We start from the raw sequence: 26,778 nt of genomic DNA, 5'->3' as shown, positions 1-26,778 counted from the left end.
TAGTTTAACAAGAGAAAAAAAAAATTCTAGGAGAAAAATGTAGAATATTTATATTCCATAATCTCAGGCTACCAACAGTGTCTGTAACATAAAACAAAGCTGACTTTTCTTATGGGCTGGTTACAATCTTGTTTATAAGAAAAAACCTTGAGGCAACAGTGACCAGCTCAGGGTCTGCTGAGACAACACAGGGCTCCTGCCTCTCACTTCCTGGTCCCAGGGGTCAAGCTTAGCTTACAGGTGATTTGCTAAACCTTTCAAAATATGAACAAAATTTAGAAATCAGAGTATTAATATTATACATGGTGCCTAAAATCTAGGTTAGGAAAATTTGTCTGAAGTCCTACTTCCATCTAGAAACTGCTGCAATGGTGGCAGAAAAGGTGACACTGAACAGGACAGTCCTGACACTGCTGGGACCCAAACAAAATGGAGGAGACGAGACAGCAGCAGAGGACAATTCCTAGCAAGAAAACTGTTTTTAAATATCAAGAGCATATGTCTTAGGTAACATTTCAGGCAAGCACACACGGATATGGCTGTTTGTTGTTTGAGACAGGGTTTCTCTGTGCAGCCTTGGCTGTCCTGGAACTCCCTCTGTAGACCAGCCTGGCCTTGAACTCACAGAGACCTGACTGCTTCTCCCTCTTGAATGCTGGGATTAAAGGCATGTGTCACCACCACTCAGGTAATTATTTAATACAAGTAGTATATGCATGTGTATATACATACATGTGCATATGCATGCATGCATACTTAAATGACGCTAGAGAATTCTAAACAGAGTTCAAGTGATTACAATGCCAAGACACTTTTTGGAGTTTAATAACAACAGAAAAGAGGCAGAGACACAACTGATCAGGCTGATGTCTACTCTGAAGAGCTGAACAGATAATTTGACTAATTATTTACTAATTTCCCAAATAAAGTATCTCATAGGCAACATGTCACAGTACTTTTCAGAAACCATTTCACCTTAAGTCACCCTTGAAGTACTTATTTTCACACTACTGTGAGATTTGTGAAAAATCTATAAACACCTTCTGTATTATTGAAGCCTTGGCTTTTCTACAAGGGTCCTAACACAGCTAATTACTAATTAATTCCTTAAAAAAAAAAAAAAGAAAAAAAAAAAGCAGTTAAGAGCACGGACTGCTCTTCCAGAGGTCCTGAGTTCAAATCCCAGCAACCACATAGAGGCTCACAACCCTCTTTTATAGGATCCAATGCCCTCTTCTGGTGTCTGAAGACAGCTACAGTGTACTTATATACAATAAATAAATAAATAAATCTTAAAAAAAAAAACAAAAAACAAACATATCTTGATTCAGTTGGCAATATTTGATGATCCAATTATCAGAGTTCACTTGTCCTTTGCAAGTTTTAAAGTTTTTAAATATTAACTTCAGCAGCTTCTCACAAGTTCCTCATTTTCTTATGTGGAATAAATACTCCAACTTCCATGAACATGTGTATGTTTTTACCTGAGCATCTTCATTAATACCTAAGCTGGACTATTTTAACGTTTTGTTGATTCTTTGTGAATTTCACATCATGCACTGTTTGGGGGATGGTTTAACTTTTACAATGTACCGCAATCCCATCTTTCTCCCCATCTCTTCAATATCTGCCTCCCACCATTGCATCCTCCCACCAAAACAAAAAAATACACAAAAAAAAATTTCCATGGAACTGCAGCGTGTCACAGTGTGCCACACAGTGTATTCTTCTGTCTACACATCTTAATCTGCAAATATTCATTGCAGTGAGTCACTGGTCTGGTTCAAGGCCTCTGGTTTTTACTACGACAACAATATTGGATCCTCACTGAGGCTCTTCTTGGATGTCCCTGTGTCATGGAGATCCTGCAGCTTTGATCTACAAGACTGGTTCCTTCACGTACTCCACATACCCCATCACAGATGGGGTAGATGCTAGGCTGACTATTCTTGAAACAGATTTATTCAGAGGGTATGAATCTTCTAATAAATATGGCAAAGCTCAAAGAATTAAGAGACGTAAAAAGACAGAGAGCCTGACACTGGCAAGGTCTACATCATCTGAGGCTTCCTTCCAGGTCTGGGAGTCAGGAAGGCAGTTCTCGTGGAAGCAGACGGAGAATACAAGATTCTCAAGCTAGCTGTTCTGTGGCAGACTCCCACCGATGCCATTTCATCATCTTCTTTTTTGTGTGCAAGGAATCACCATGTTAGCCAGTCTACTCTAAAACAGACAGAAGCAGCACTCAGTGATAACCATTCTTCTGTTTTAAAAGCATGAGTTTTTACCTGCTGAATTCCCACTGCATAGGTCTTCAAAAAAAATTCAGAAAATTCAAAATACTCCTTTGTGACATTTCCTGGACTTCCATACCTTAAAATTCAAAGAGGAAACATCTAAGTACTGTGACATTTAAAAACAAAGCATGCTTGCTATTTTCAACGCAGATATTGAGAGATATATTCTACTAGGCCATAAAACTAACACTTTCTCTTTTCCCGAAAGATACAACATGAATCAGGAGGAACTCTTAAGACTCTAGAGCATAGTTAACATTTTGGAAGGAAACTTCTAACTTCTAAACGAGTAACTCCTAGAAGGTATAAAAATGTTATACCTGACATGTTTGTCAATAGAAGTCTCCAGGTGCACCTTCTTGTATAATTTCTAGATTTGTCCAACAAAAACCCAAGAAGTTGTCCATGTTTTGCACAGGGAAGAACAGCGCTAAAGGCTGTAAAATGTTGTTAGGATTTCTGGGGCAGAAGGCACAAGCCTATTTTAAACAGCTGGTAAAACTTTGTTCTCTGTGGGTTCTGTGCTTTGGTTTCTGATTGTATGAGACAGCATCTCCTACAGTTCATGTTGGCCTCCAACACATTAAGTAGCTGAGAATAACTTTAAAGACCCTCCACCTCCCTGAGGCTTAGAAGCATGCATCACTATGCCTAGCCACTCTTTGGTTTTAAAGGCAAAAGAAAATGTGATATTCTGTGTGACATCAGGGGCCACTCAACTACACCTAATACCAAGATACCAACCGTAGCATCATTACTATGGTAAGTGGAGCAATACCGTTCAAAGAGACGAGCGACAATATGCAGAGCCCACTTCTTACACTTCCACCACACCAGCTCCGGTCGGTCATCCTCGTCAATTTGAAGAGTCTCCTAAGAGAAGAAAAACAACCAAGTCAGATTTTTGCCTAAGAACATTAAAAAAAAAGCATAAATTTTAGTATAGATTGAGTCATAGCTATACACAGTAAGACCGCTTACTCTTACGAGTAGCTAGTTAAGAATTAAATAAGTTAAGCCTATCCCTACTGGCCAGTGTTGGTGTTCATACTCCTCTCTAAGAGAAGCAAGTAGGCAGAAACAAAACACAAGCACCAAGACACCTAAGGGATTCTGAGTTTTGATGTGGGCAACAGTAACAAGACTATTGTCAAAAATAGCTCAGCTGTTTATTGCTTATATGGGCACACTGAAACTTGAGATAATTTGTTTCAAATATAAACAATGAAGAAAGGGAACAAAGTGTGAGAGACCCTGGGTTCAACCTTGGCACTTAATTATGAAAGTAAAAGACACTGACACAAAAAGAATGGAGGACATTTTTCAGGACAACTCAAGTTCTTAAAACACAAAGGTTAACTTGACAAACAAATAAACAAACAAAAAAATAATCACTACTGTTGCCACTGAAGATCACAATGTGATACTTTCCCCTGAAGAAAAAGGTGGCTTAGAACCTTGCCCGTGTACACTTGCAGCAAGCTCAGCCAGCATTTATTAAGTATATGCCTGAGCTCTGTTTCTGCTTTGCAAGTCTGCCAGGAGACCAATGCTTTCAGGAAGCAATCACTTGGCCACTGAGTTCCACTCTGGCCAAGCACCTAACTACATTCTTAGAGCTAACAGCTTGAAAATTAAAACTACCCAGATATCCAGCAATGAAACAGTCAATTAAGATGACAGTATAAGGAGTTAAGGGCCTGCAAGATGGCTCAGTTGGTAAAGATGCCTATAACAACCCCGATGACCTGAGTTTGATCCCCAAGGTTGAAAGAATCACAGTGTCCTTTGACCTACGATACATGCTAACAAAAATTTTAAATGTAAAATAAAAATTAATTTTAAAGAACAGTAGCCAGAAAATATTAGTAATATTTTTTATTTTTGATGAAAAACAAATGTGAATGTACTATTTTATAAGTAAAATTCTAAACATACATGCAGAAAAAAGACTAGGGGGATATGTAGCAAGGTTTAAAATGTTTTAACTAGTTTAAGTAAAGTTTAACATAGTTAATGTTTTAATACTTTTGCTGATCTGATGTTCTAAAAGTGAACATTATTATGTATGACAGTATTTTATAAGTTAATATGATAGTAAGTTTTTGTTTTTGTTTGTTTTTTAATTGCAGACCAGACACTGAATTAGCATTAAGTACTCTATTCAATACATTTGCAGTCTTTCCTCAGAGTTCCAACTTACCGGAGGGACCGTCCTATCAATTATGGTCCGAAAGATTTCCATCCACGTTGTCATGGTCTGGTGATTCACCAGCTGAAGAGGCAGTGCATACTAGAAAACAGAGCAGCAGTAGACAGTGATCCCTCCTACCCATAAAAACCAGCATTTTATACCTTCTGGTATAATATTTGAGCAAGAAAACAGCAACTTCTGATCAACCTAAAATTTAACCTTAAAAGATCCATTACCAAATATGTATTTTTGGCAGGTAGGAGGCAACAAAATCACACATATCACAGGTTAGCCTAAAATTCACCCAAAAGGATGGCCCTGGACTCCTGAACTTCCTGCCTCCAGCTCCTGAGCACTGAAATTACAGGTGTATGCTGCCATACTTAGCTTTATGTAGCACAGGGGATTGAACCCAGGGTTTCATGAATCAGAGAAGGCACTCTCATACCTGAGCTACTTTTCCAGCCCTTTTTTTTTGCTTGTTTGTTTGTTTGGTTGGTTGGTTGGATATATTTTTTATTGCATGATATTTCATTACACTGTGAACCTTGAGATTGTATTATTTACTGGGAAAAAGTTTCTAGCTGTGGTGTGGCTCAGCTCTTAGCACACACCTTTAATTCTTTTGGCTAGAGTATACACACACACACACACACACACACACACACACACACCCTCAGTTCACACCTTTAATCCTAGACAATGAAGGTAAAGTTAGTTGATTTAAAAAAAGTGCAACCATGTTTGAAAGTGACGTCTAATTGACAGGCAGACAAAGTGACGAGTCAGAGAAAGATTTGACAGAATAGGATATGCCCAACTCTCAAGAGAACAGAGAGGAAAAAGAAGCTACTTAAGAGAGCAGCAGAACAAGGGAGGAGGCAGCTTTTCTAGGAGAGTAACAGAGAGACAGGATGTGGTGAAAGAACAAGCCAGAGAATGAGAAGGAACCAGAAGTTCAGAACAGACTGCCATGAGGCCAAGCAGAATAATTTAGTCAGAAACTAAGAGAAGCAAGAGTCAATCTGCTTGGAGAGGAGGTTGAGCCAGAACAGCTGAGTAAACCAGAAAGAACTAGAAAGGGTGAGCTTATTCAGCAGTAAATCTCAGAGGCTGAAAACATTCTAGGCCTAGATAAGATTGTAAAGATGCTAGAAGCTTCCAGGACCAGGCCTAGGTTAGCAGACTGAGGCAGTAAGCCTCAGGGAAGACAAGAATTACCATAGGCAAATAAAAGTTACATTTAAAATTCTGAAGCAGAGTCTCTTGTAGCCCAAGCTGGCTTCAAACATGCTAAGGAGCAACATATAGCCTTGATGTCTTAATCTTCCCGTCTCTACTCCGTTAAAAACTAGGATTACAAACATTTACAACCCAGACCTGTTTTTGACATATAAATCTCTTAAACTGAAATATACATGTCACTGGCTGTTTCTCTGGTCTACCTTTAAAGAAGAAAGATTTAACATCAATAAGGTCTCTTTTACTTTCCATACATTTTGGGCTAATTTTACATCTTGCCTCTTCGTGTAACCAACTTTTAATTATAAGTGCTTTGATAAAAATCTTCATCTCACTAAATTACACATGAAGCTCTTTTTCCATCCCCATCTTCCATTTTGTGGCCCAATCCCTGGAATGACTATTGCTCGGGCTTCTATCTCCCCTAGCTAGATGCTAGTGTCATCACCCTAAAAGAGCCTCCACTGCTGTCTCACAAGGCTCTCACTCCAGCTGGGAGGACGTGTATGTGGGGGAGGAGTATGTTATTTCACACCTGTGAGCTGGACATGATGCACATATAACCATCACTCAGGAGTCAGGTAGGGAGACTGACGTGAGTTTGAGGCATACCAAGAAGGCCTGAAGAAGGTCACAGAAAGGTCACGCTTTATTCTAAGTGCCATATGGGAGCGAGGCATTCTGGCTTGAACTCAGTCCAGAGGAGCAGACAGGGGCTTAGGCAGAAAATAGTGACCCCTGTAGTAGGTGTGAAAGGCTCTAATCAGGTAATTTCGACTTAAGACGAAGTCAATCTCATTGAATTAGACATCTGAGAGTGGTTAGTCTGGACTGTCTGTGTTGCAGCCAGCCAGTTCTAATTCTCCTGACACACGATGGCAGTTTAGATTCTTAAATCAGTTTGTTTGTTTGTTTTTGTTTTTAATTTCCCATCAACAAAGAAGCACATTACCGTACTAACATGTAACAGATTACCAAAAGAGTTAAAAAATGTTAGAATGGTTCATCTTCTGGCTTTGTTGTTGTTGTTGTTGTTTTGTTTTGTTTTTTATGTGTTTAAGACTTCTCTTCCCTTGTTAGTTAGCCAAGTGTATAAGGAATCCACAGAAAACTCATGTCACCAGCCTTCATGTTACTGACCAGGGTTTGGCTGTTTTCTCAGTAGGAAAGACTCGTCCAACCCCAAATACACTAGCTAGTATTGCTGCTATGATGCCCCACTGTCAAGTAGGCCTGCTGAGGGAGATCTTTAACACTAACTCTACAGGAGAGGCCATGTGGCTTCCTTCCCAAAAGCTTTAGAGAATGTGGAAGAATATATTTCTCTGATAGTCTACTATTAAAAGCTTATGAAGCCAGGCGAGGTGGCTGCACCTGAAAACCAGCATTCAGGAGGCAAAGGCAGGCAGAGCTCTGAAAGAGGCCAGCCTGATGATATACACACATAGTGAGCTCCAGAACAGCCAGAAGTAAACAGAGACCATTCTCAAAAATAAAAAATAAGATAATAATAATAATAATAATGTGCATATGTACACACACATATGATAGAAGACTATAACTCCAACTGTGTACTGTAGTGATACTAAAACAGTCAGTCCAAAGATGCCTAAGTCAAAATGAAGGGCATATACCAGCTCCCGGACTCCCTAGCTCAAATAAACCAAACTCATATTACAAGGAATTTTCAAGAAAGCACAGAACAGAGTTTTAATCCATTCACATTTAGGCTGACCCCAATTCTTCTTCCCAGGCTGAAATCATTTACTCAAGTTTTTTAAGTAATCAATGTTAAATATTCTCAAATTTTTAAAGACATCCTATCCCTATCCCTATCTTATAATTATTGTTTAAATTATCATTGTAGAAGCTCCTATAGCTTAGGTCAAAGAAAACGTGTGGACGGCATAAAGGCCATGTGCACACAGAGTAGCAGGGGAGAATCCAGGGAAAGTTAAATACACAGCTGATCTCTCCAAAGGGAAAAGATATTTGGCTGTTTGTCCTGGAATGCTGGGGAAAAAGCAGTTTACAGCCTGGTGATCTTTTGCTTCCTGTTGGGCCAGGCTCTGCTCCTAAACCCCAGAATATTTTGTTTGTTTATCCCAGACATTTTTCCCCTAAAACCTTGAGCTTTTCTTCCAGACCATGAAACTCATTCTTGTGAGACATCATTGGCAGGACAGCCTAAGTGATTCCTTTGCTACTTTAGGGCCAGGTATTATGTTTACCTTGATGAAGCCAAACGTGTACTTTGTAAAAAGCCCCAATGTAAATATGCCTTAAGCTTTGTCATATTCATCGGCCTGAATTAACTGCTACCTGAATATCCTTTTCCAAAAATTGTGCTGTGCTTGAACATGGCTGAAGTAAAATGATCGGGGTAGACTCCAAAGGGTCTTAGTTCAGCACTGGTCACCAAAATCAGGCTAATCTGGGTTTCACTCTCAGCTCCCCTTGATGGTTTTACACTGCCTGCTATAAAGCCTGCAGGGACCCTCCTGCATGACAGCCACTAAATCTGTATTGGCTTACATTTGCTGAAGAGAAGAAAAGGCCATCAATGTGATCTCCCATTAAGAAGGACCCTATTTCTTTCCTCTCCTCCTATAATCACAACTAACCAACAAACAGGGCACCTTGAATCTAAACTCAAGTTTTAGGTCAAGCAACACCTGGGGTTCTTTATAACTTGGGACTTTAGATGAAGAAAGACAGCATACAGACAACCAAACTGAACTTTGGATACTCAGTGATCATGGCTAACAGTAAACTTCTGTGAGCCTGACTCTCCTAAGGTAAAAACACAATTCTAAATAGTGACCAATGCTTCTACAGGCCGCACACAAACACAAGGTTCTTCCGTGTCCATCTTCTGCAGTCGAACTGACCTGAACAAGAGCATAGAAGATTTTCAGAATCTGTTTCTGCAACGACACAGAGTAATGGGAGGCATCCGGAAGCAGCTGCAGGATTTGCTGCTGAATTCTAGGCAGAAATATCTGCATGGCTACCAGGAGAGGCTCTCTTTCTTCTGCTTTTTTATATCTGCATGAGCAAAGACAGAGAATAAGAAGGTGATGGTTTCTCCTTCCCAGTGAGTGAAAAAAGACTTGTTAACCATACAAAACAGAAAATAATAAAGCACGGACTTCAATTTTCTAAATAGTTGTTGCAATAAAGTTGGAAGAAACTCTGAAAGGATAAATTCTTGTTTCAGGTGGACACAAAATCTTTGTTCAAAGGTTGGGACTAGTTTAAGAGTCCAAGAGGGAGGAAGGGAGGAAGAGAGGGAAAGAGGGAGTGAGGGCCAATCCAAGACTACTTAGTAATTTTATGAGAATTCTTCTAGTATTTAACTCTCATCAAACCATAATTCATCCTATAAAATGAAAGCTGATCTGCCAGCTTAGACACATCATATGTAGGGTAAATAACATGGAGAAAATGTTCTCATATCACCTTTCACTAAAGAGTAGACATACCTTACAAGCCTGGGTATTCTCAGTTCACTTGTACGGCTGCCAATCTCAAATTATTTCCTAAATAGAAATTCTACAAAACTTTCTAAACTATCATCTTAAAGAACAAAAACTACCTGAGCTATAATCTCAGCACTCAAGAGGCTGAGGCAGGAGGATGACTGTTGATCTACCAAGTAACAATGTCTCATAACAAAAGAAAACTACAGAACTGCATATACAAAAGCAACACTCATCTTTAAGCCCCCAAAATAACATTAACTGCCATTAAGTCCTATACCTCCTCACCAGCAACTTGCATGGAAATGTCCCAAAGAACTTTTACGTTTCCTACCTTTTCTGACCAGAAAAGTACCTGATTTCTGTATCTGAGGTGTATCTACAGCAGCAGCTAAAGACTCAGAAATCAGCCACTTAAACCAGAAAACCTGGGTGCTGCTGAGCAATTACAGCACGTGAAAATACTAGCTGTTTGACTCAGTGTTTTCCACAACAAACCCATTTTGCCAAACCCCAAGGCAGACTGCTTTAGGAGCCTGATGCCACAAGACACTGGCTCTCTTTAGTAGAAACGAACTTACTCATAGGTCTTCACCAGCTGATATAAGCACAGTAAACTGCCAAGCCAGTTCCCACTGTTTGGTGACTGCAAGTAGTAGTCTATCTTGTCGACGACGGCAGGCCAATGACCAGGAAAATCATGTCTAATGATGACTCGGAGGCACATTGTTAACTGGACTCTGTAAGGTGAGAAAGAAAATACCGAAATTCAAGCAATTAATAGCACCACCACCCAAAGAACTACAATATTGATATAATATTCTCCAACTCCCTTTCCCTTTGTGATACACCTACAGTCAGGCACCACTGAGCATGTGAGAAATGTGTTACTAGCAAGTTCATATTTGTGTGAACACCAGAATGTACCTTTATAACCTAGGATGCTGTACTGGCTGGTTTTGTGTCAACTTGACACACACTGGAGTTATCATAGAGAAAGAAGCCTCAGATGAGGAAATGCCTCCATGAGATCCAGCTGTGAGGCATTTTCTCAACTAGTGATCAAGGTGGGAGGGCCCAGCCCATTGTGGGTGGTGCCATCCCTGGGCTGGTAGACCTGGGTTCTATAAGAAAGCAAACTGAGCAAGCCAGGGGAAGCAAGCCAGTAACATCCCTCCATGGCCTCTGCATCAGCTCCTGCTTCCTGACCTGCTTGAGTTCCAGGCCTGACTTCCTTTGGTGATGAACAGCAATGTGGAAGTGTAAGCTGAATAAACCCTTCTCTCCCCAACTTGCTTCTTGGTCATGATGTTTTGTGCAGAAATAGAAACCCTGACTAAGACAGATGCTCATCTAGTTACATCTAAGGAAATGGAATTATATGGGACACCACTGTATGCATTGTTAACTTATGCAGCAAATCACTATATACATGTGGCTATGGTGTGAGAAAAAGGGATCCTGTTAAAAAAACCTTCTTCGTGGCACAATTCACTGAAAATAGACAGAATGAGGGAACCCATAAATGAAACTCAGTTTACCCTAAAGGTATTTTAGTGGGCTCTGCACCTTGTCTGGGTAGCACAGTAGATCTGGCCCTGGTGGTGGGAGCACAGGCGAGCTAGCCATGAGGATATGAGCACAAGAGAGAGAGCTGTCTCTGCCATGAGGTAGTGTGAGGCTGATACCCTCCCACCCTCACCCCTCACCATCTGCAGCAGTCAGGAGAAATGCTCCTGGGGTCATGAGAGCAGGTGACCCAGTCCTGCCTGTCACCAGCTGCAGCACCTAAGAGAGCAGGCCCTCTGCACCTCGCCTGGGCAGCATGGTGGAGCTGGCCCAGCCCCACTAGCTATAGTACTGGGAGAACAGGCCCCACACTTTGACTGGGAAGAACAATAGAGGTGGCTCTTGTGACATGGGTACAGGTGAGCCACGGGCACCGAGAGCTTGAGGGCTGGAGAGCTGACCCTGCCCCTTGCCAGCTGTGGCACTGGGTAAACTAGCTGGGGCGGTGCTGGAGAACTCACCCTGGTAGTGTGGGTACCAACTCGGTTTACCATCCAGGCCCAGATGCAGGGCTTTGAGTTGGCTCACCCCAACATCTACCTCAATCTATGAGCAGCAGCAGTGTGTGAAGGAATCAGTCCCACAGACCCAAAGCTGCAGGATCTCCATGACCCGGGTCACAAGAAGAGGAGTCCTGGTGAGGATCCAGTATTGATGAGGTAGCAGAAGCCAGAGGCCTTGAACCAGACCAATGACTCATAGCAACGGACATTTGCAAGTAATGAGATGTGAACAGAAGGGCACACTGTGGGCACACTGCGGGCACACTGTGACACACGAAAGCTTACACAGGGAGATGTTTTTTATGTTTTGTTTATCTTTGGCTTTCTATTTTCTTTGGGAGGATGCAAGGGCAGATGGCAGATATGATGGGAGGCTACATGGTGTGTAGATCACAAAGAATCAATAAAAAGTTAAATAAAATTTAAAAGACTGTCAAAAATTTCCAAAGTATACAGCAAATCTACCTCAACTCTGCAAAAATTCTTACTTATTTTATTTTATATTTGAGTCTTCATATCCAGAAGGAGCAGCATATATAGGGTTCTGGGTTTGATCTATAGCACACACAGAGAGAGAAAGAAAAAGAGTCAAAGACAGAGAGAGAGAGACAGAGACAGAGGCACACAGGAAGAAGAGATAACAACACAGATATAGATTATGTACACACATGCAGATAGATGATACACACACACATAAATATACAGAGATATGCCAACACATAGATGATGACAGGTAGATGATAGATATGTATACATCCATACAAATATAGATATACAGGTGGACAGACACACATGTACCTACCAAATGGACAAGCCTAAGGATAGTGTGTGATTCACTGGTAGAGCACCTCTCTGAGAATAAGATGTGTGTACATATATACACACATCAGTCAAGTGGATAAACCTAGTTCTCATCAGTTAAGAAGGAGCTAGTACGGTACCCTGTACCAGTGAAAATACACACTAATTCTTGTACTTGGAATACAACAAATAAGGATTTGCTAGGCAATTTCTGGAAATGGGAAATCAAAAAACCATTGTCAAAGAAATAAGTGGGGTCGGGGAGGAGAAGACAACAACAACAACAACAACAACAAAAACTCACAGAAAAACAGGAGTGTGAAAGATGCTACCCTACAGCACTTAGTGCACGCATCACTTCTTCAGTGGGATTTCATGAGTAATTAAGATTGAAAAGAAAATAAAGGGAAGCAAAAATGTCCAGTCTACAAACTACCATTGTTGCTGCCAAGTATGTCCTCATGAGGTCATTTGATTAGAGAACTTACCTGGCAAAATTAGAATTCCAAGCTGTAATTCTTGCTGAGCTATTTGTGAGGAAGTTTTACATACACAGCCCAGACGTGATTTCCAACACAATATGCAGCTGGAGATGACCTTAAACTTCTGATGCTCTTATTTTTATGTCCCAAGTACTGGGATTCACATGTGTGCCTCTACACACCACTACACAACACACTGTATGCAGTGCAAGGAACTGAATCCAAGGTCTCTTGCATGCAGGGAAAAGTCTACCAACTGAGCTACATCCTCAGTCCCAGGATTCCAAATTGTAGAAAATAATAAACTAGTGTTCAGATGAATATTCAACAACTTAGATCTAAAGCTGGAAAAAAAAATTAAACTGCATATTATATCTTCCTTATGATACCAAATTAATTTTCTCTGCAATACTTTTAAACAAAATTAGACAAGGAGAAGCAATATCTTCAAGGGTCCTTAGGGCACAAAGGAGCAAAGCCACAGAGGACTGTCTCATTTAAAAAAAAAGGGGGGGGGGGATTTCTCTCTACTAGCAGCAACTGTTTGTTCCTTTAAACAACACTGGCATAAAGTATAGCTAAAACATTTCACTTTTTAGGCTTTCATCTTGATATGCGCAGATTGGCAGGGGGAACGACCCCTGTGTGCTGCTTTAGGACCAATGGGAGATCTTCACAGAAGAACAGACTGATTCTGAGAGGTTCCTGGGACACAGCTGGCGTATGGGAACCAATGAGAACAAGGATGCTCTTCTTCAGTGAGTACACCTGTGTTCTCCTAGCACAAAAACAACTGCACAATAATCAATGCTTGCTTTTCCTGTTACTGTCCCCCTCAATTTTCCTTTCTTTTCCTGTTTTCATCACAGCTACACTTAATAACCAATACTAAACAATCTCGTCCCCAACAATGTTTCATCCATTGCCCCTCCCCCTCCATTTGCAAAGGGAATTTCATTACTGGCTCATATAAATTTGTTTCTATTCTAAGATTGCAAAATTTGTTAACTCCACGTGGCTATGCTGTCTAATACATAGAACAAAAAATGGATTTCCTGGGCTGGAACCATAGCTCAGTTGGTAAAAACTTTCCCAAAATGCAGGAGGTCCTCAGTTTAAGTTCCAACTCTATATTAATCAGTCATAGTAGTATAGAGCTGTAACCCCAGCTATTGAGAATGGAGACAGGAGTAGAACTTCAAGGCCATCTCTGGTCACGTGTCACACTTGAGACTAGCCTGAGATATATGAAAAAAAAAATACACACAAGACTCCCGTCCCAGCCACCGTCAGCCGCAGTCGCAGCTGGGCCTCGCTCCTCAACTTGCAAAAATGCCTGCAGAGACTGAGAGATGCATTGAGTCCCTGATTGCTGTTTTCCAAAAGTACAGTGGGAAGGATGGAAACAGCTGTCAACTCTCCAAAACTGAGTTCCTTTCCTTCATGAACACGGAGCTGGCCGCCTTCACAAAGAACCAGAAGGACCCCGGTGTCCTTGACCACATGAAGAAGAAGCTGGACCTCAACAGTGATAGATTTTCAAGAGTTTCTCAACCTTATCGGCGGCTTAGCTATAGCATGCCATGAGTCCTTCCTCCGGACTTTCCAGAAGCATGTCTAACCTTCTCCATTCCCTTCCAGCCACCAAGTCATCACCCCTCCCCCACCCACACCTGCACTGAGCCCACCACACTTACCACACATGCAGTCCACGCTGGATAGCGAAAATAAGATGATGTCATTTTTTTAATGTAAAAAAAAAAAAAAAACACACACAAAGCTGAAGCCAAGGCCAAATGCTTCTCAGATCACACAGACAGGGTGTGGCTTACCTCACCAGATCTGGAGACCGAATTATCCCTTCCACAATGTTGTCACGTATCTGCTGCCGGTCATTCTCATGAATATTGAATGGAAATATCACTTCTCCTGGTGGAGGCTCCCTGTCTGGCCAGTATTGTGTCACCATATTCTTCAGGTAGATGGCAGCTGAGTTTAAGAGAAAATCAGATGTGTTGGACTCAGCCTTACAACTCAGCCATGTACAATGCAACACCCACCCAAGATGGAAAACCTTACAAGTGCAAAAAGCCAACGTGGGAAGGGAAGATGAGAAGAATTCAAGAGTTTTATATGGGAGTCAATCAGGAACATCCCACCAAGCTGGAGGACATCCTTGAGTGACATAGAAATGACCTTGGAGTCATGTCCATGTTTTCAGACTGAGCACAAACACAGTGACATCAGGAAATTTCCCTTTTCTCAAACCTCACAGTAAGCTGCTGTCTGCTGCTGATCCTGTCCATCATCCTGCACATTCAGGAGTTATCTGTGCTCTTCCACCACTGGTGATTTCATTTAATCCTTTGAGATATTTATAATTCATAAAGAAATAGACATCAAATCTCAAGAAATCTGTATCTCTATGAGAATATATAAATCCATTACTCTGTTTCTACTCTTTTCAACATTCGACAGAAAGGCATTCGGAAAAAATTAGCTAAATTACTGCTATAAGACTGCTTTATTTTGTTTGGTGTGTGTTTGTGGTATGTGTATATATACATATTCACATGTGTATGGGTGCATGTGAAAGAAGGGATTCTGTATGCACACGCATGCATGTAGAGGCCCAGAGTTTCTTCCTTGATCACTATCCAACTTATTTACTAAGGTGGGGGTTGAACTGGATGTGGAGGTCACCAATTCTGGGCTGATCATCTTGCTGTAAGAACCTATCATTGCCGTTCAATGGAGGAGGCCACACGTGTGGCTGGTTGTCATGTATGTTCTGGGTGTCAGAACATGGATCCTCACACTTGTCCACTGAGCTAGACATGTGGCTAGACATAGTGATGCACACGTCTAACCCAGCACATGGGTAAGTTGAGAAAGAATGACTGCTTCAAGTCTAAAGTCAACCTGAGCTCTATCATCAACTCAAGGCTAGCCTGGGTTGAAGTGTGAGACCTTGTCTCAAAGAGAGAAAAAAGAAGAGAAGGAATGGGAAGCTTTTTCACCATCCCAGCTGAACCCTTAGTGTACACACATATTTCTGAAGAGCGCCTCAGCTTTCTCCTCAGCTTTCTCTCTCCTTTCTGCCCCCAGCAAAGTTTCTTCTACTTCAATTTTACTGTAAATTAAGCATGGTTGATAAAAGCATTTCACCAGAGATGGAGAGACGGCTCAGTGATTAACAGCTCTGATTGCTCTTCCAGAGGTCCTGAGTTCAAATCCCAGCAACCACTTGGTGGCTCACAACCATCTGTAATGAGATCTGATGCCCTCTTCTGGTGTGTGGGAAGACAGCGACAGTGTACTCACATACATACATAAATAAATCTTTAAAAAAGAAAACTAAGATAAAAGCATTTCACCATTGAAAAATGCAACATATTCTGTATTGGTTAAAATGTGACAGAATGTAACTAAATTATGAAGTTGATATCCTATAAGCTCTGTTTCATATACTTTGATGCACCTAGGATTTCAATGTGTTTGAGTAAAAAAAAAAATTATGGTATGGTAAGCATGCATCTCTCTCTCTCTCTCTCTCTCTCTCTCTCTCTCTCTCTCTCTCTCTCTCTCTCTCTGTGTGTGTGTGTGTATGTGTGTGTGTGTGTGTGTGTGTGTGTGTGTTGGTCTATAGATTGAATTCCAGGACAGCCAAGGGTATATGACACAGGGAAACCCTGTCTCGGGGGAAGTGCAAACAATACACTTCACCTGTGACTTGACACAAATGTCACTAGAATTCAGATCTATAAATCTGCAGTCTTAATCTAGGTGAGTTGTGGTAATGTTCCTGAGATCATAACAAATTAGGGAGATAAATTATTGAAAGTGGAAAAGCAAAATGGAAAACAGTGATGTTAGGGAGGCAAGGAACTGACGAGTGAATGAGAGCAAAAAGACTAACTAAAAAAAAAAAGAAAATACTAGGGTAGCGGTGAGAACCCAGTATCTACTACTAACTTTCCAAGAAGGGGAAAAAAGTATTCTTATGTGTTTTGTTAAATATTAAAAAGTGAAAACCTTTCATCCTGCACTACTGACTGCTCCCGTGGGGCCATCTGGCACTGAGGGGACTAGGTGGCTTTATGCCGCCTTTAAGAACTCAGGTGCAGTTCACTTCACCACCCCTGTTGTTTCTGTCCCATTTGAATACGACCTCCCCAGCATGTTTGGTTTCACTCACTTTCCTCCACCGCCCGGTACAAACATGACTCCACATCCATTAACATCAAACAGGTTTATATGTTAATTCTCAATCTACAAAACCTCTACACAATAAGCTTACAACCAGCAAAGATATAAACTGCCCATCAAAAAAGATAAATTAGACCCATAGAAACCCTTAGAAATAATCATAACAACCTCGTCAAGCTAGAGAAGCGCCAAGAGAAACATACATATGGGCTTCCATCTTGCCTCCGTCAATCTCTCCCTCCTCTTCCACTTTCTTAGACCTTTTCCCGCCTAACTCTCTACTCTCCAATTATGTATCACCTTAACATAAACCTTCAATTATGTCTTGAAGTATTTCATGTGTTCATCCTAATTTTTCAAGAGACTTTCAAGTATGTATTTTTAAATTATATTTTTTATTCCTTAAATGTTACATTTAGATAATGTATATTGATCATATCAAACTGCCACTACCTCCCTTCACTATCTACTGACTTCTATAGTATATCCCTCCCAACTTCACTCCTGTTTAGTTCTTATTGTTACTATTAATAGCCCTGAGTCAAATTAGTGATGCCCTAGGAACCTGAGTGTGTGGCAATCCACTGAAGCATGAGCAACTTACCAGCAACCACATCACCGAAGGAGAGTGTCTCTCTCTCTCTCCTTTAGCAGCCATCAACTGCCAGCAGCAAGTTCCTGAATCAGTGATGGAATTTTAACTGTCCCATTTGTGTACAGGTCTCATACAGCACATTGTAACTACTGACATTTAAAGTAGAACTCTCGTTGACTCCAAAATGCAACTTACCTGCCTGACGCACAGGGAACTCCACATGGTCAGAGACTATGATCCGAAGCAAGCTGGGGGCAAAATTAATAATCTTGTAGGACTGAAATTACAAAGAAATGCTTTGTAAAAAACAGGGCATTCTGAATAGCTACTAGCACCACTACAGAATATATTACTGTCTAAACGAAAGAAAAACTTTTTTTTTGTTATTATTTTTTGGTTGTTTTTCAAGTTAAGGTTTCTCAGTGTAGTCCTGGAAGTCCTTCTATAGATCAGGCTGGCCTGAAACTCAGAAATCTGCCTGCCTCTGCCTCCCAAGAACCTCCACTGCCCAGCAGAAAGAAAACCTTTTAACAGGAGATAAATTCTGAAGTATAATGAAGATTGTGAAAATAATTTTAAGTGATAAAAAAATTCTTATAACAAACTAATGAATAAAAATGTGAGTAGTTTTACAATGCTTCACATATAGTCCCAAAGTGCTCTCCTGAAAGTTTTCTAGGTTACTCTAAACAGCATCTCCCATGAGAACCTGTGAAGCCTTAAAGCCTTATTACTATTTTAAATGGTATGTCCGTTACTCGAAGGCCTTTCTGCTGACCATTTACTTCTGTAAATTTCTTACACACTTTATCCTTTGAAAGGGAAAATTTTATTCTTTCTTTTTTTTTTTTTTATTAATCAACTCTAGGAGATATTAACAGGTTTACAAACCTCAACCTTTTATTTGACCTCTGTGGTTAAGTAAGTCAATATTAATTGTTACCTTGACAAGATCTAGAATTAACTTCAAGACAAGCAGAGCCTCATGTATATAACCAGCTTTTGTTATATAACCAACCCACTCACCCCCACATACAAGCTATGCATGATTGGTTAATAAAGATGCCCACAGCCTGTAGCTGGGCAGAAGAAAGGAAGATAGGGCTTTGATTCCCAGGCTTGGGATCTGAGGCAGAAATCATGAGGGGAAGAGAGAGAAGAAAGAAGTCACTTTGGGATATAGGTGGATGATGAGCTCATGGCCACGAGGGCTGGCCGGTTGGAGTAAGAGCTTCCCAGAGGGAACATGGCAAATGATATCTCTGGGTTATTGACAGGGAAGAAGACAAAATAGCTTAGAGGGTTGATAGATGTGCTCAGTTCCAGTGCTTTAAGGCTTATTATAAATATAAAAGTTTAGTGTCTTTTATTTGGGAACTAAATGCTTCTGAGGTGGGATAGAAACTCCAGATAATATTTACCACAAGGGAAGTCTACTCTATCTCAAAAAAAAAAAAAAAAAAAGAAGGAAAAAAGGTAAATTCCTTTTTATCTATCATTGAAACCACAGAAATTTTAGTTTTTTTAAAACAGGTGTGGGGAACTCAAGAGGATGGCAGTAGTCACAGCACCTGCTGCTCTTCTAAAGCACCCAAGCTCAGTTGCCAATACCCACATCAGGTGGCTCAGACACCCCTTAACTCCAACTCCAGAGGGATCTAAGCCCTCTTCTGTTCTCTGTAGGCACCCCCATACACATACATGATAAAAATAAATATTTTTAAAATCTGGGGCTTCGGAGAGAGAACTCAGAAGTTATGAGCATCTACCATTCTCCCAGAGGACCTAGGCTCCTTTCTCAGGACCTATGTCAAGCCACTCACAGGGGTTGTAACTCCAGCAACATGGGTTGTGATGACACAGGCACCTGCACACACATGCACATACCAATATACATACACACAATTTTTAAAAGTAAAGTTTAAATGAAACAAAAGCAAATTTTTTAAGCCTGGGCTACATGAGATCCTGACTGAAATTTGGGAAAAGACGGCTAAGCCATTAAGGGTGCCTGCTGCTGGTTGGAGAGATGGTTCAGCAGCCAATAAAGGCTAGGCTCACAACCAAAAATATAAGACTGTTTGCTGCTCTCACTGAGCACCTGAGTTCAGTTCCCAACACCCACATTAGGTGGCTCACAAATGCCTGCAACTCCAGCTCCAAAAGGTCTGACTCTCAAAGTCCAAATGACTCTGGCCTCCACAGCCACCTGCATTCACATGTGCATACCCACACACATCATTTATGTATATGTATGCTTAATTATATATATGTATATATGTGTGTGTATTTGTGTGTGTATATATATATATATATATATATATATATATATATATATATATATATATATATGAATAAATCTTTTTGCAGGCTATAGTGGCATATGCCTTTAATCCCAGCACTTGAGGGCAAAGGCAGGTATACCTCTGAATTCAAAAATCACCCTGTCTACAGAGTGAAATTAACGCCAGCCTGGTCTACATAGCACGTTCCAGACCAGCTACACAGTAAGACCTGGTCTCATTAAAAAAGAAGAAGAAGATGATGATGATGACGATGTGTTGTGGGCTGGTGAGATGGTTCAACAGTAAAGAGCAATGGCTGCTCTTCCAGAGGTCCTGAGTTCAAGCCCCAGCAACCACATGGTGGCTCACAACCATCTATAAAGGAATATAATGCCCTCTTCTGGCACAGAGGTATACTTGCAGACAGAGCACTCCTATATAAATAAATAAATAAGCATTAAAATTAAAAGTTTTTTTTAAAGCCAGGTGGTGTTAGCACACACCTGGGAGGCAGAGAGAGATGAATTTCTGCATTAGAAATCAGCCTAATCTACAGAGTGAAATTCCAGGACATACAGGGCTATACAGAAAAGCCTTATCTTGGAGGAGGGAAAAAGTGTTGTGTTGGTTTAGTTTGATTTTTGGTTTTTGGAGACAGGGTTTCTCTGTGTAGTCCTGGCTGTCTTGGAACTCACTTTGTAGCCCAGGCTGACCTCAAACTTACAGAGAGCCGTCACCTCAGCCTCCAGAGTACTGGGATCACCCGGATAAAAGATGTGTTTTTTTTTTTTTTAACAGCAGTTTTTAATGAGGAAAATTTAATATATGTATTATTAAAATAATTTAGGTTTATAAATTTGTGGATAGTCAAAGACCTTATAGTAAATCAACAATAAATAGCTATACTTTACTATAATCATAAAAACTGACTTAAGCTCTTTAAAATAACCTGTATACTTAAACTACTGCTGCTTATTAAAACTGTGGCCATTGAACACATTTCAGAACTCCTATTTTGCAAGTGTTGGCTGTTTTTAAAGAACTTCTGAAATTTTGACTTCTTTGCTGATTTGGCCTATGTTAATTTGGCAAGCTAAAACATTCAGGGCAAATACAGATGTATTAAGATGCAACTTTGCTCACAAATAATGCCCTATAACTGATCCTGTTTGAGCTTCAAGTTTCTTTTCTTTTTAAGATTTATTTATTTTATGTTTGTAGGTACACTGTCGCTCTCTTGAGACACACCAGAAGAAGGTATCAGATGGTTATGAGCCACCATGTGATTGCTAGGAACTGAACTCAGAACCTCTGGAAGAGTAGTCAGTGCTCTTAACTGCTGAGCCATCTCTCCAACCCCTACTCTACTCTTTAAACTGAAACATCATTCAAATGCACAACTTCCCTGCTGGCCTCCAGACATCCACAGAGTACAAGGGTATGACAGGATAGACCAGGAAGTGAACTGAGCCTTCTCTCCAACCCCAAGCTTCAAGTTTCTAACAAATAAGAAAACTCATGTCTCAATGACTTCATAGGTATACTTGCTTTGTATAAGTAAAGTTTTCTAAACATAAACTGTTGTGTTGTTTACTTGACTTCTATGTTTTATGAGAACTCATACATTGCCAAGACTTGAGGCTCCTGGTCTCGGATCGACTAATCCCTCTAGTCACCAGCTGGTGGGCTGGATGAAGCTTTTCCCAACTTGTCTCCTTGGCTCCTGCCCTGTGCTTGGCCTGCCTCTCTTGTTTCAACAACCAGGTCTCCAGTAATGTCATCCTTAGAAAATGACTGTCCACCTCTTTATCCCAACACACTTAGAGACTGCCCTCTACAGAACTCATAACCTGTCTTCTCCAAATAGCTCATGAACTCCCTGAGCAGAGTCTCACACACCAACACATAGAATACAACTCAGCAAATAAAAGCTGTTATTTCTAAAAGCAAAGTTCCTTAAAAGGCAAAGAAAATGATGGCTAAGGATGCAGCTTGATGCATGCCTCATATATGTCTTGGGCCCAATAAGAGTAACTACAAAAAGATTTTTAAAAAAAAAAATCCATGCACATCTTGTATAGAAACTAGAGATTCCAGAACTCGATAATGAAAGTAAATGCCTTAAGGCTGAAAATAATAGTTCAGAGGTAAACTGTTGACCAAGCATGGGCAAGACTCTGGGTTCAGTCCCTTGTACCACCAAAAGAAATAAAAAGGCCAGTGCAGACCTACAACCCCAGCACCCATTATGTTACATGACAAAAGACACTATCTCAAAGAGGTGGGGGAGGGAGAAGAGTAAATATGCAAGAAAAAAAAAGATGGGAAGGGATATAGTTCAGTTTGCAGAGTGCTTGTCTACCACGCCCAAAGCCCCAGGTTCTATACTTGACAACACAAACTTCACAGAGTGAAGACAGGAGACAGAAGCATCCTGGACTATTTGAGACCCCTTGGGGGAGAAAGATACAAAAGAGCTAAGCTCTAATCTCATACCATAGATACATTCATTCATGCAAGCAAGGCAGGATGACATGGGGAGTGAGTGGGGGTGGGGGAGTATACTGGCTGGTTTTGTGTCAACTTGACACACACTGGAGTTATCACAGAGAAAGGAGCCTCAGTTGGGGAAATGCCTACATGAAATCCAGCTGTGAGGCATTTTCTGAACTAGTGATGAAGGGAGAAGGGCCCAGCCCATTGTGGGTGGTGCCATCCCTGGGCTGGTAGACCTGGGTTCTATAAGAAAGCAGGCTGAGCAAGCCATGGGAAGCAAGCCAGTAAGTAACATCCCTCCATGGCCTCTGCATCAGCTCCTGCTTCCTGACCTGCTTGAGTTCCAGTCCTGACTTCCTTTGGTGATGAACAGCAATGTGGAAGTGTAAGCTGAATAAACCCTTTCCCCCCCAACTTGCTTCTTGGTCATATTTTGTGCAGGAATAGAAACCCTAAGACAAATTGATACCAGCATAGTGGGGTATTTCTGTGACAACCTGACCATGTTTTGGGGAGGGCTGTGGAAGGACTTTGGAACTTTGAGCTAGAAAAGCCACTGGCATATTAAGAGTTCTGTGGGATGTTTTGTAGTTGGAAGATAATGTTGAGAACAGTGCAGAAGATGGAGGCCTGGCTTGTGAAATTTCAGAGGGAAGATTAAAGACTCTTTGATCAGGACTATTGCTGCTTTGGTTGTGAAGATTCTGTGGTTTTGGTTAGCTGGGACTGAGAATCAGCTGTGATTAACAAGATACCAGAACTACTAAAGCAAAACCTTTTGCATTTCTGGGACTATTGATGCTGGTCAACTGGAGCTAAGAAATTAGTGGTGATTGAGAAGAGACCAGAATCATTGAGGTGAAATCTTCTGGGAACTGTTTTCTGAGAGCACAAAAAAGATGTGTTCCAGAGATAGCCAAGATTGTACCTCGTGCTGTGGCTGGACTTGGTAATGTTTAAGAGTCACCCAAGTGGTACTGGTTTTGAAGGAATGAAAGGGTCATGGAGAGCAGCTGAGGCTCAGCACTGTGAGAGGCCATGGAAGGCCATTGATGAAGGTGCATCCTCAGTGGCAATTAGTGCCCCGGGACTGACAGTGGTGTTTTGGAGATACCAGTATCATGAGATTACCACCAAGAACAGCCATGGCAGTGGAGAGCAGGCAGCTGGAGCCTAGAAGACAAAGTGTGTGCTACAAAGGGCAGAGCTGGAGAAGTGACCCAAGCCCTTGGAGGAGCCCAGAAGTTCATAAGTGGTTTCCCAGACACTGGATGGCTAGAGATTGATTTTGCCTTTACTGTGACTGTATTCTGATATCTTTCCCTCTTGAAGGAAGAGGAGTCCACAGTTTAGAGATTTTGAATTATAAAAAGACTTTGATTTTTAAAAGTCTGAATATTTTAAAGGTATTGCAATTTTAAAATGTAAGAGTTGGTAAAGACTGTGGGACTCTTAAAGGTTATCTAGATCTTGGGGATGAACAAGAAAGTATGGGTTAAAGCTTAATATTGATTTGTTTGTGTATCAAGTTGACAAGGGGTCAATTGTACTGGCTGGTTTTGTGTCAACTTGACACACACTGGAGTTATCACAGAGAAAGGAGCCTCAGTTGGGGAAATGCCTACATGAAATCCAGCTGTAAGGCATTTTCTCAACTAGTGACCATTCTGGGTGGTGCCATCCCTGGGCTGGTAGACCTGGGTTCTATAAGAAAGCAGGCTGAGCAAGCCATGGGAAGCAAGCCAGTAAGTGACATCCCTCCATGGCCTCTGCATCAGCTCCTGCTTCCTGACCTGCTTGAGTTCCAGTCCTGACTTCCTTTGGTGATGAACAGCAATGTGGAAGTGTAAGCTGAATAAACCCTTTCCTCCCCAACTTGCTTCTTGGTCATGATATTTTGTGCAGGAATAAAAACCCTGACTAAGACAAGGGGTGCTAAGGGACAAGCATGCAAAACCCAACACCAAAATCACATATTACTAATGGTAAAGGTCTTCTACTTCAAGTACAAAAATTACTGAAAGCCTATTACAATCCAAGACACGGTACCAGATATAGATGCCAAATGAATAACACAGCAATGTTATCTTTTTTTTTTTTTTTTTTTTTTTTTTTTTTGTGGTGCTGGGGATGAGCTTAGGGCCTCACACTGTAAAATGAACTACAAGTAACAAAGAAAATGGTCTTCTGATGAGACAGATCTTGGATTCAAATAGTATGAAGAGAACGAGGGATTGAACCTCTCCCGGTTCTGCAGGCTTCAAATCTTTTCTGCTTCCATAATACCAATTGCGCCCTCATGTGCTGACTAATCAGAAAATAAGCAGGGTTAGGCTATGGCAGAAAGTATAGCATGGCATCAAAGTTAGGTGCCCTGTTATCACCATCAAAGGGACATCTGGTTCTGTGTGAAAACAGTGTCCAACAACAAGCAGTCTCCTGGTGCAGCAGCAGAAGCAGGTTACAAGTCCAGCCCTTACAGCATTCCTATTAAACTAAACCCTGATGGCTGTTACTGCAGACAGTATTCCACAAAGTCTGGGACAGGGACCAACACTAAGTGTCCCTTATTCTGGGGTGACAGTGCTTTTCAAGACATCAAAGCATCCGTGTTGGCCATATGATTCAACCTAACCTTGTGCGTTTTAGGGTTACAGGACCGCACTGAGCTGGAAATCAAATAGCCAGCCTCTAGAATTCTTGGTTGAACATTCCAGAGCAGAGCCAGATGGATATTAACAGGATCTCGACTTTCCTTCTTACCCCTTAAGGATCCTGGATTCACGTGTACCTCAAACTCCACAGATTGTCCATTAATGTCTCTTTCAAAGATTCATACCATCTTTTTTTTTTTTTCAAAAGAAAAAAACCTCAACTAGAGCAGACTCACTGGCCAAGACGTATCCTTAAACTTTAGGAGGCACAGAATTGCCTCGGGAGCCATTTAAAATACAAACTTGTTTCTACTCCCAGGTTTTCAGATTCTTTACATCAGGTATGAAGCCCATAATTTGCACACCCAACAGTTCTCAGAGAAGCCACTGGTCTTAGCAAGCCCCTCAAGATCCACTAATTAAGGAATTCTCTTTATACTTGTAGCAAGCTCAAATAATTGTCAAGCCATGTCAGGAGACTTTATTTTGTACATTTAAGAGGATCATGGTCCCTCTTACATGCGCAGAACCAGAGCTTGTGATTATTATTACAGTTTTGAAAGATTGGGACAGATGTGGTAACACACACCTTGAATCCCAGCAGACTAGAGGCAGAGGCAGAAGCAACAGGCAGAGCTATGAGTTCCAAGCCAGCCTATTTACACAGGATTCCAGGTTAACCAGAACTACACAGTGAGACCCTGGGGGGGGGGGGGGGGGCAGGGAGGAGGAAGGAAGAGCGGAGTAAGGACAAAAAAGACAAGAATATTTGGGGGTAACACTGGAACAATCAATGTCTAGAGTGCTTAGAAGAATGAAAAGTGGCTAGAGGAAAGTCACACGTTTCAGCATTCGATAGAAATGTCTCAAATATTGTTTTACTGGCTGGGCCAGTCTTTGAAAAGGTACATGGTACGTGGTACATGGAAACCGCGTGCTCTTCCTAGAACTCTCTCAGGCAGTACTGCCCAGCGCTCCAAGAATACTCTGCCATGATCCACACGGCCACCGCCAGCAGGCGAAGGGCAGGGTTTCCAACAACAGCACCTGGAAAGGGCGGGTCCGGAGACAAGCTAGCTCAGCTTCGGTGAATTTTCCCACCGCGTCTCCACGTAAACGCATTAAAGGAAAAGAAAACACACCCAAAGACACCACCACCCCCCAGCAAAGGTTTCATAGCTCCTTTGTGAGGTCTGAGCAAGTGCACCAAGAAAGGACAGAGAGCCCAACAGGTGCTCCAGTTGCTCCGCAGGGGTCCAGGTCTCAGGCTGGGGTTGGAGGAAAGGAGGGAAGGGAAAAGAGTAGAAGAGGAAGAGGAGCAGCCCCTTGCTCACCTGATTAAGCTCCGTCTCAGCTGCAATCCTCAGCTTTGGGTCGATAGTGCCCTTCAGTGCCTGGATGATCCGATTGAGGTCCATGTCTGCGGGCGGGAGCTCCGGTCCCAGAGCCAGCAGGCCGGGCTGCAGCCGGGATGTCTCCTGGCCCCTCTCGGCCCCCTCCGCCACAGGGGACCACCTCACCCCCACCCCCTGCCGCTGCCACCGCCGCCTGCAGCTACTTGCTGCGCCACTCTGACTCCGCGCCCCCTGTCCTCCCTCCTTCCCCCCCACAACTCTCTCTCCATTCACCTTTTACGACAGCCGGTGGGAGGTGGAAGAGGAAGCGGTGACTCCTTTACGGCTGCCTCCTCCCCTGGCGCGCCGCATCGACCGGCACCCGCGAAGGGCGCCATGATGCTTGTCTCCGGAGCGGCATTGTACAGCTGTGCTTCTACAGGAAGTCGCTCTGGTTTGTTTCCACACCAGACTCCCGCAGACGGCCGCCATGATGCTTTACGGAAATCCTAGCTTGTCTACCCCACCGGCGTAAGCAAAGTAAGTTAATTGGCCTGGCATCTACTTACAGTTGCTTCAAATTGGGCATATCTAAACGGAGTGGCACTTTTTGTTCAAGAAAAAAAAAAAAAAAA

The 26,778-nt window shown here is 41.8% G+C and overlaps 1 protein-coding gene across 3 annotated transcripts in view; it reads right to left on the bottom strand.

Annotated features, from left to right (window-relative positions):
* The window catches only part of IPO8 (importin 8), a 65,744-nt gene extending 39,446 nt beyond the window's left edge, over nucleotides 1–26,298 (bottom strand). For all 3 annotated transcript variants that reach the window (XM_080914839.1, XM_080914837.1, XM_080914838.1), the window contains exons 1-8: nucleotides 26,144–26,298; nucleotides 17,570–17,651; nucleotides 14,403–14,559; nucleotides 9,797–9,955; nucleotides 8,625–8,781; nucleotides 4,501–4,590; nucleotides 3,076–3,170; nucleotides 2,289–2,373 (exon numbers count right to left, since the gene is read on the bottom strand). In XM_080914839.1, the coding sequence (XP_080770965.1) occupies nucleotides 2,289–2,373; nucleotides 3,076–3,170; nucleotides 4,501–4,590; nucleotides 8,625–8,781; nucleotides 9,797–9,955; nucleotides 14,403–14,559; nucleotides 17,570–17,651; nucleotides 26,144–26,227 (909 nt within the window). In that variant the 5' untranslated portion in view covers nucleotides 26,228–26,298. The remainder of the gene's footprint in view (nucleotides 1–2,288; nucleotides 2,374–3,075; nucleotides 3,171–4,500; nucleotides 4,591–8,624; nucleotides 8,782–9,796; nucleotides 9,956–14,402; nucleotides 14,560–17,569; nucleotides 17,652–26,143) is intronic.
* Between the last annotated feature and the right edge of the window lie 480 nt (nucleotides 26,299–26,778).

Source organism: Micromys minutus (assembly GCF_963924665.1).
Source record: "Micromys minutus genome assembly, chromosome: 3".
NCBI classification, from domain to species: domain Eukaryota; kingdom Metazoa; phylum Chordata; class Mammalia; order Rodentia; family Muridae; genus Micromys; species Micromys minutus.
Note: the sequence above shows the minus strand (reverse complement) of the source record. Positions and strands in the feature narration are given on the sequence as shown.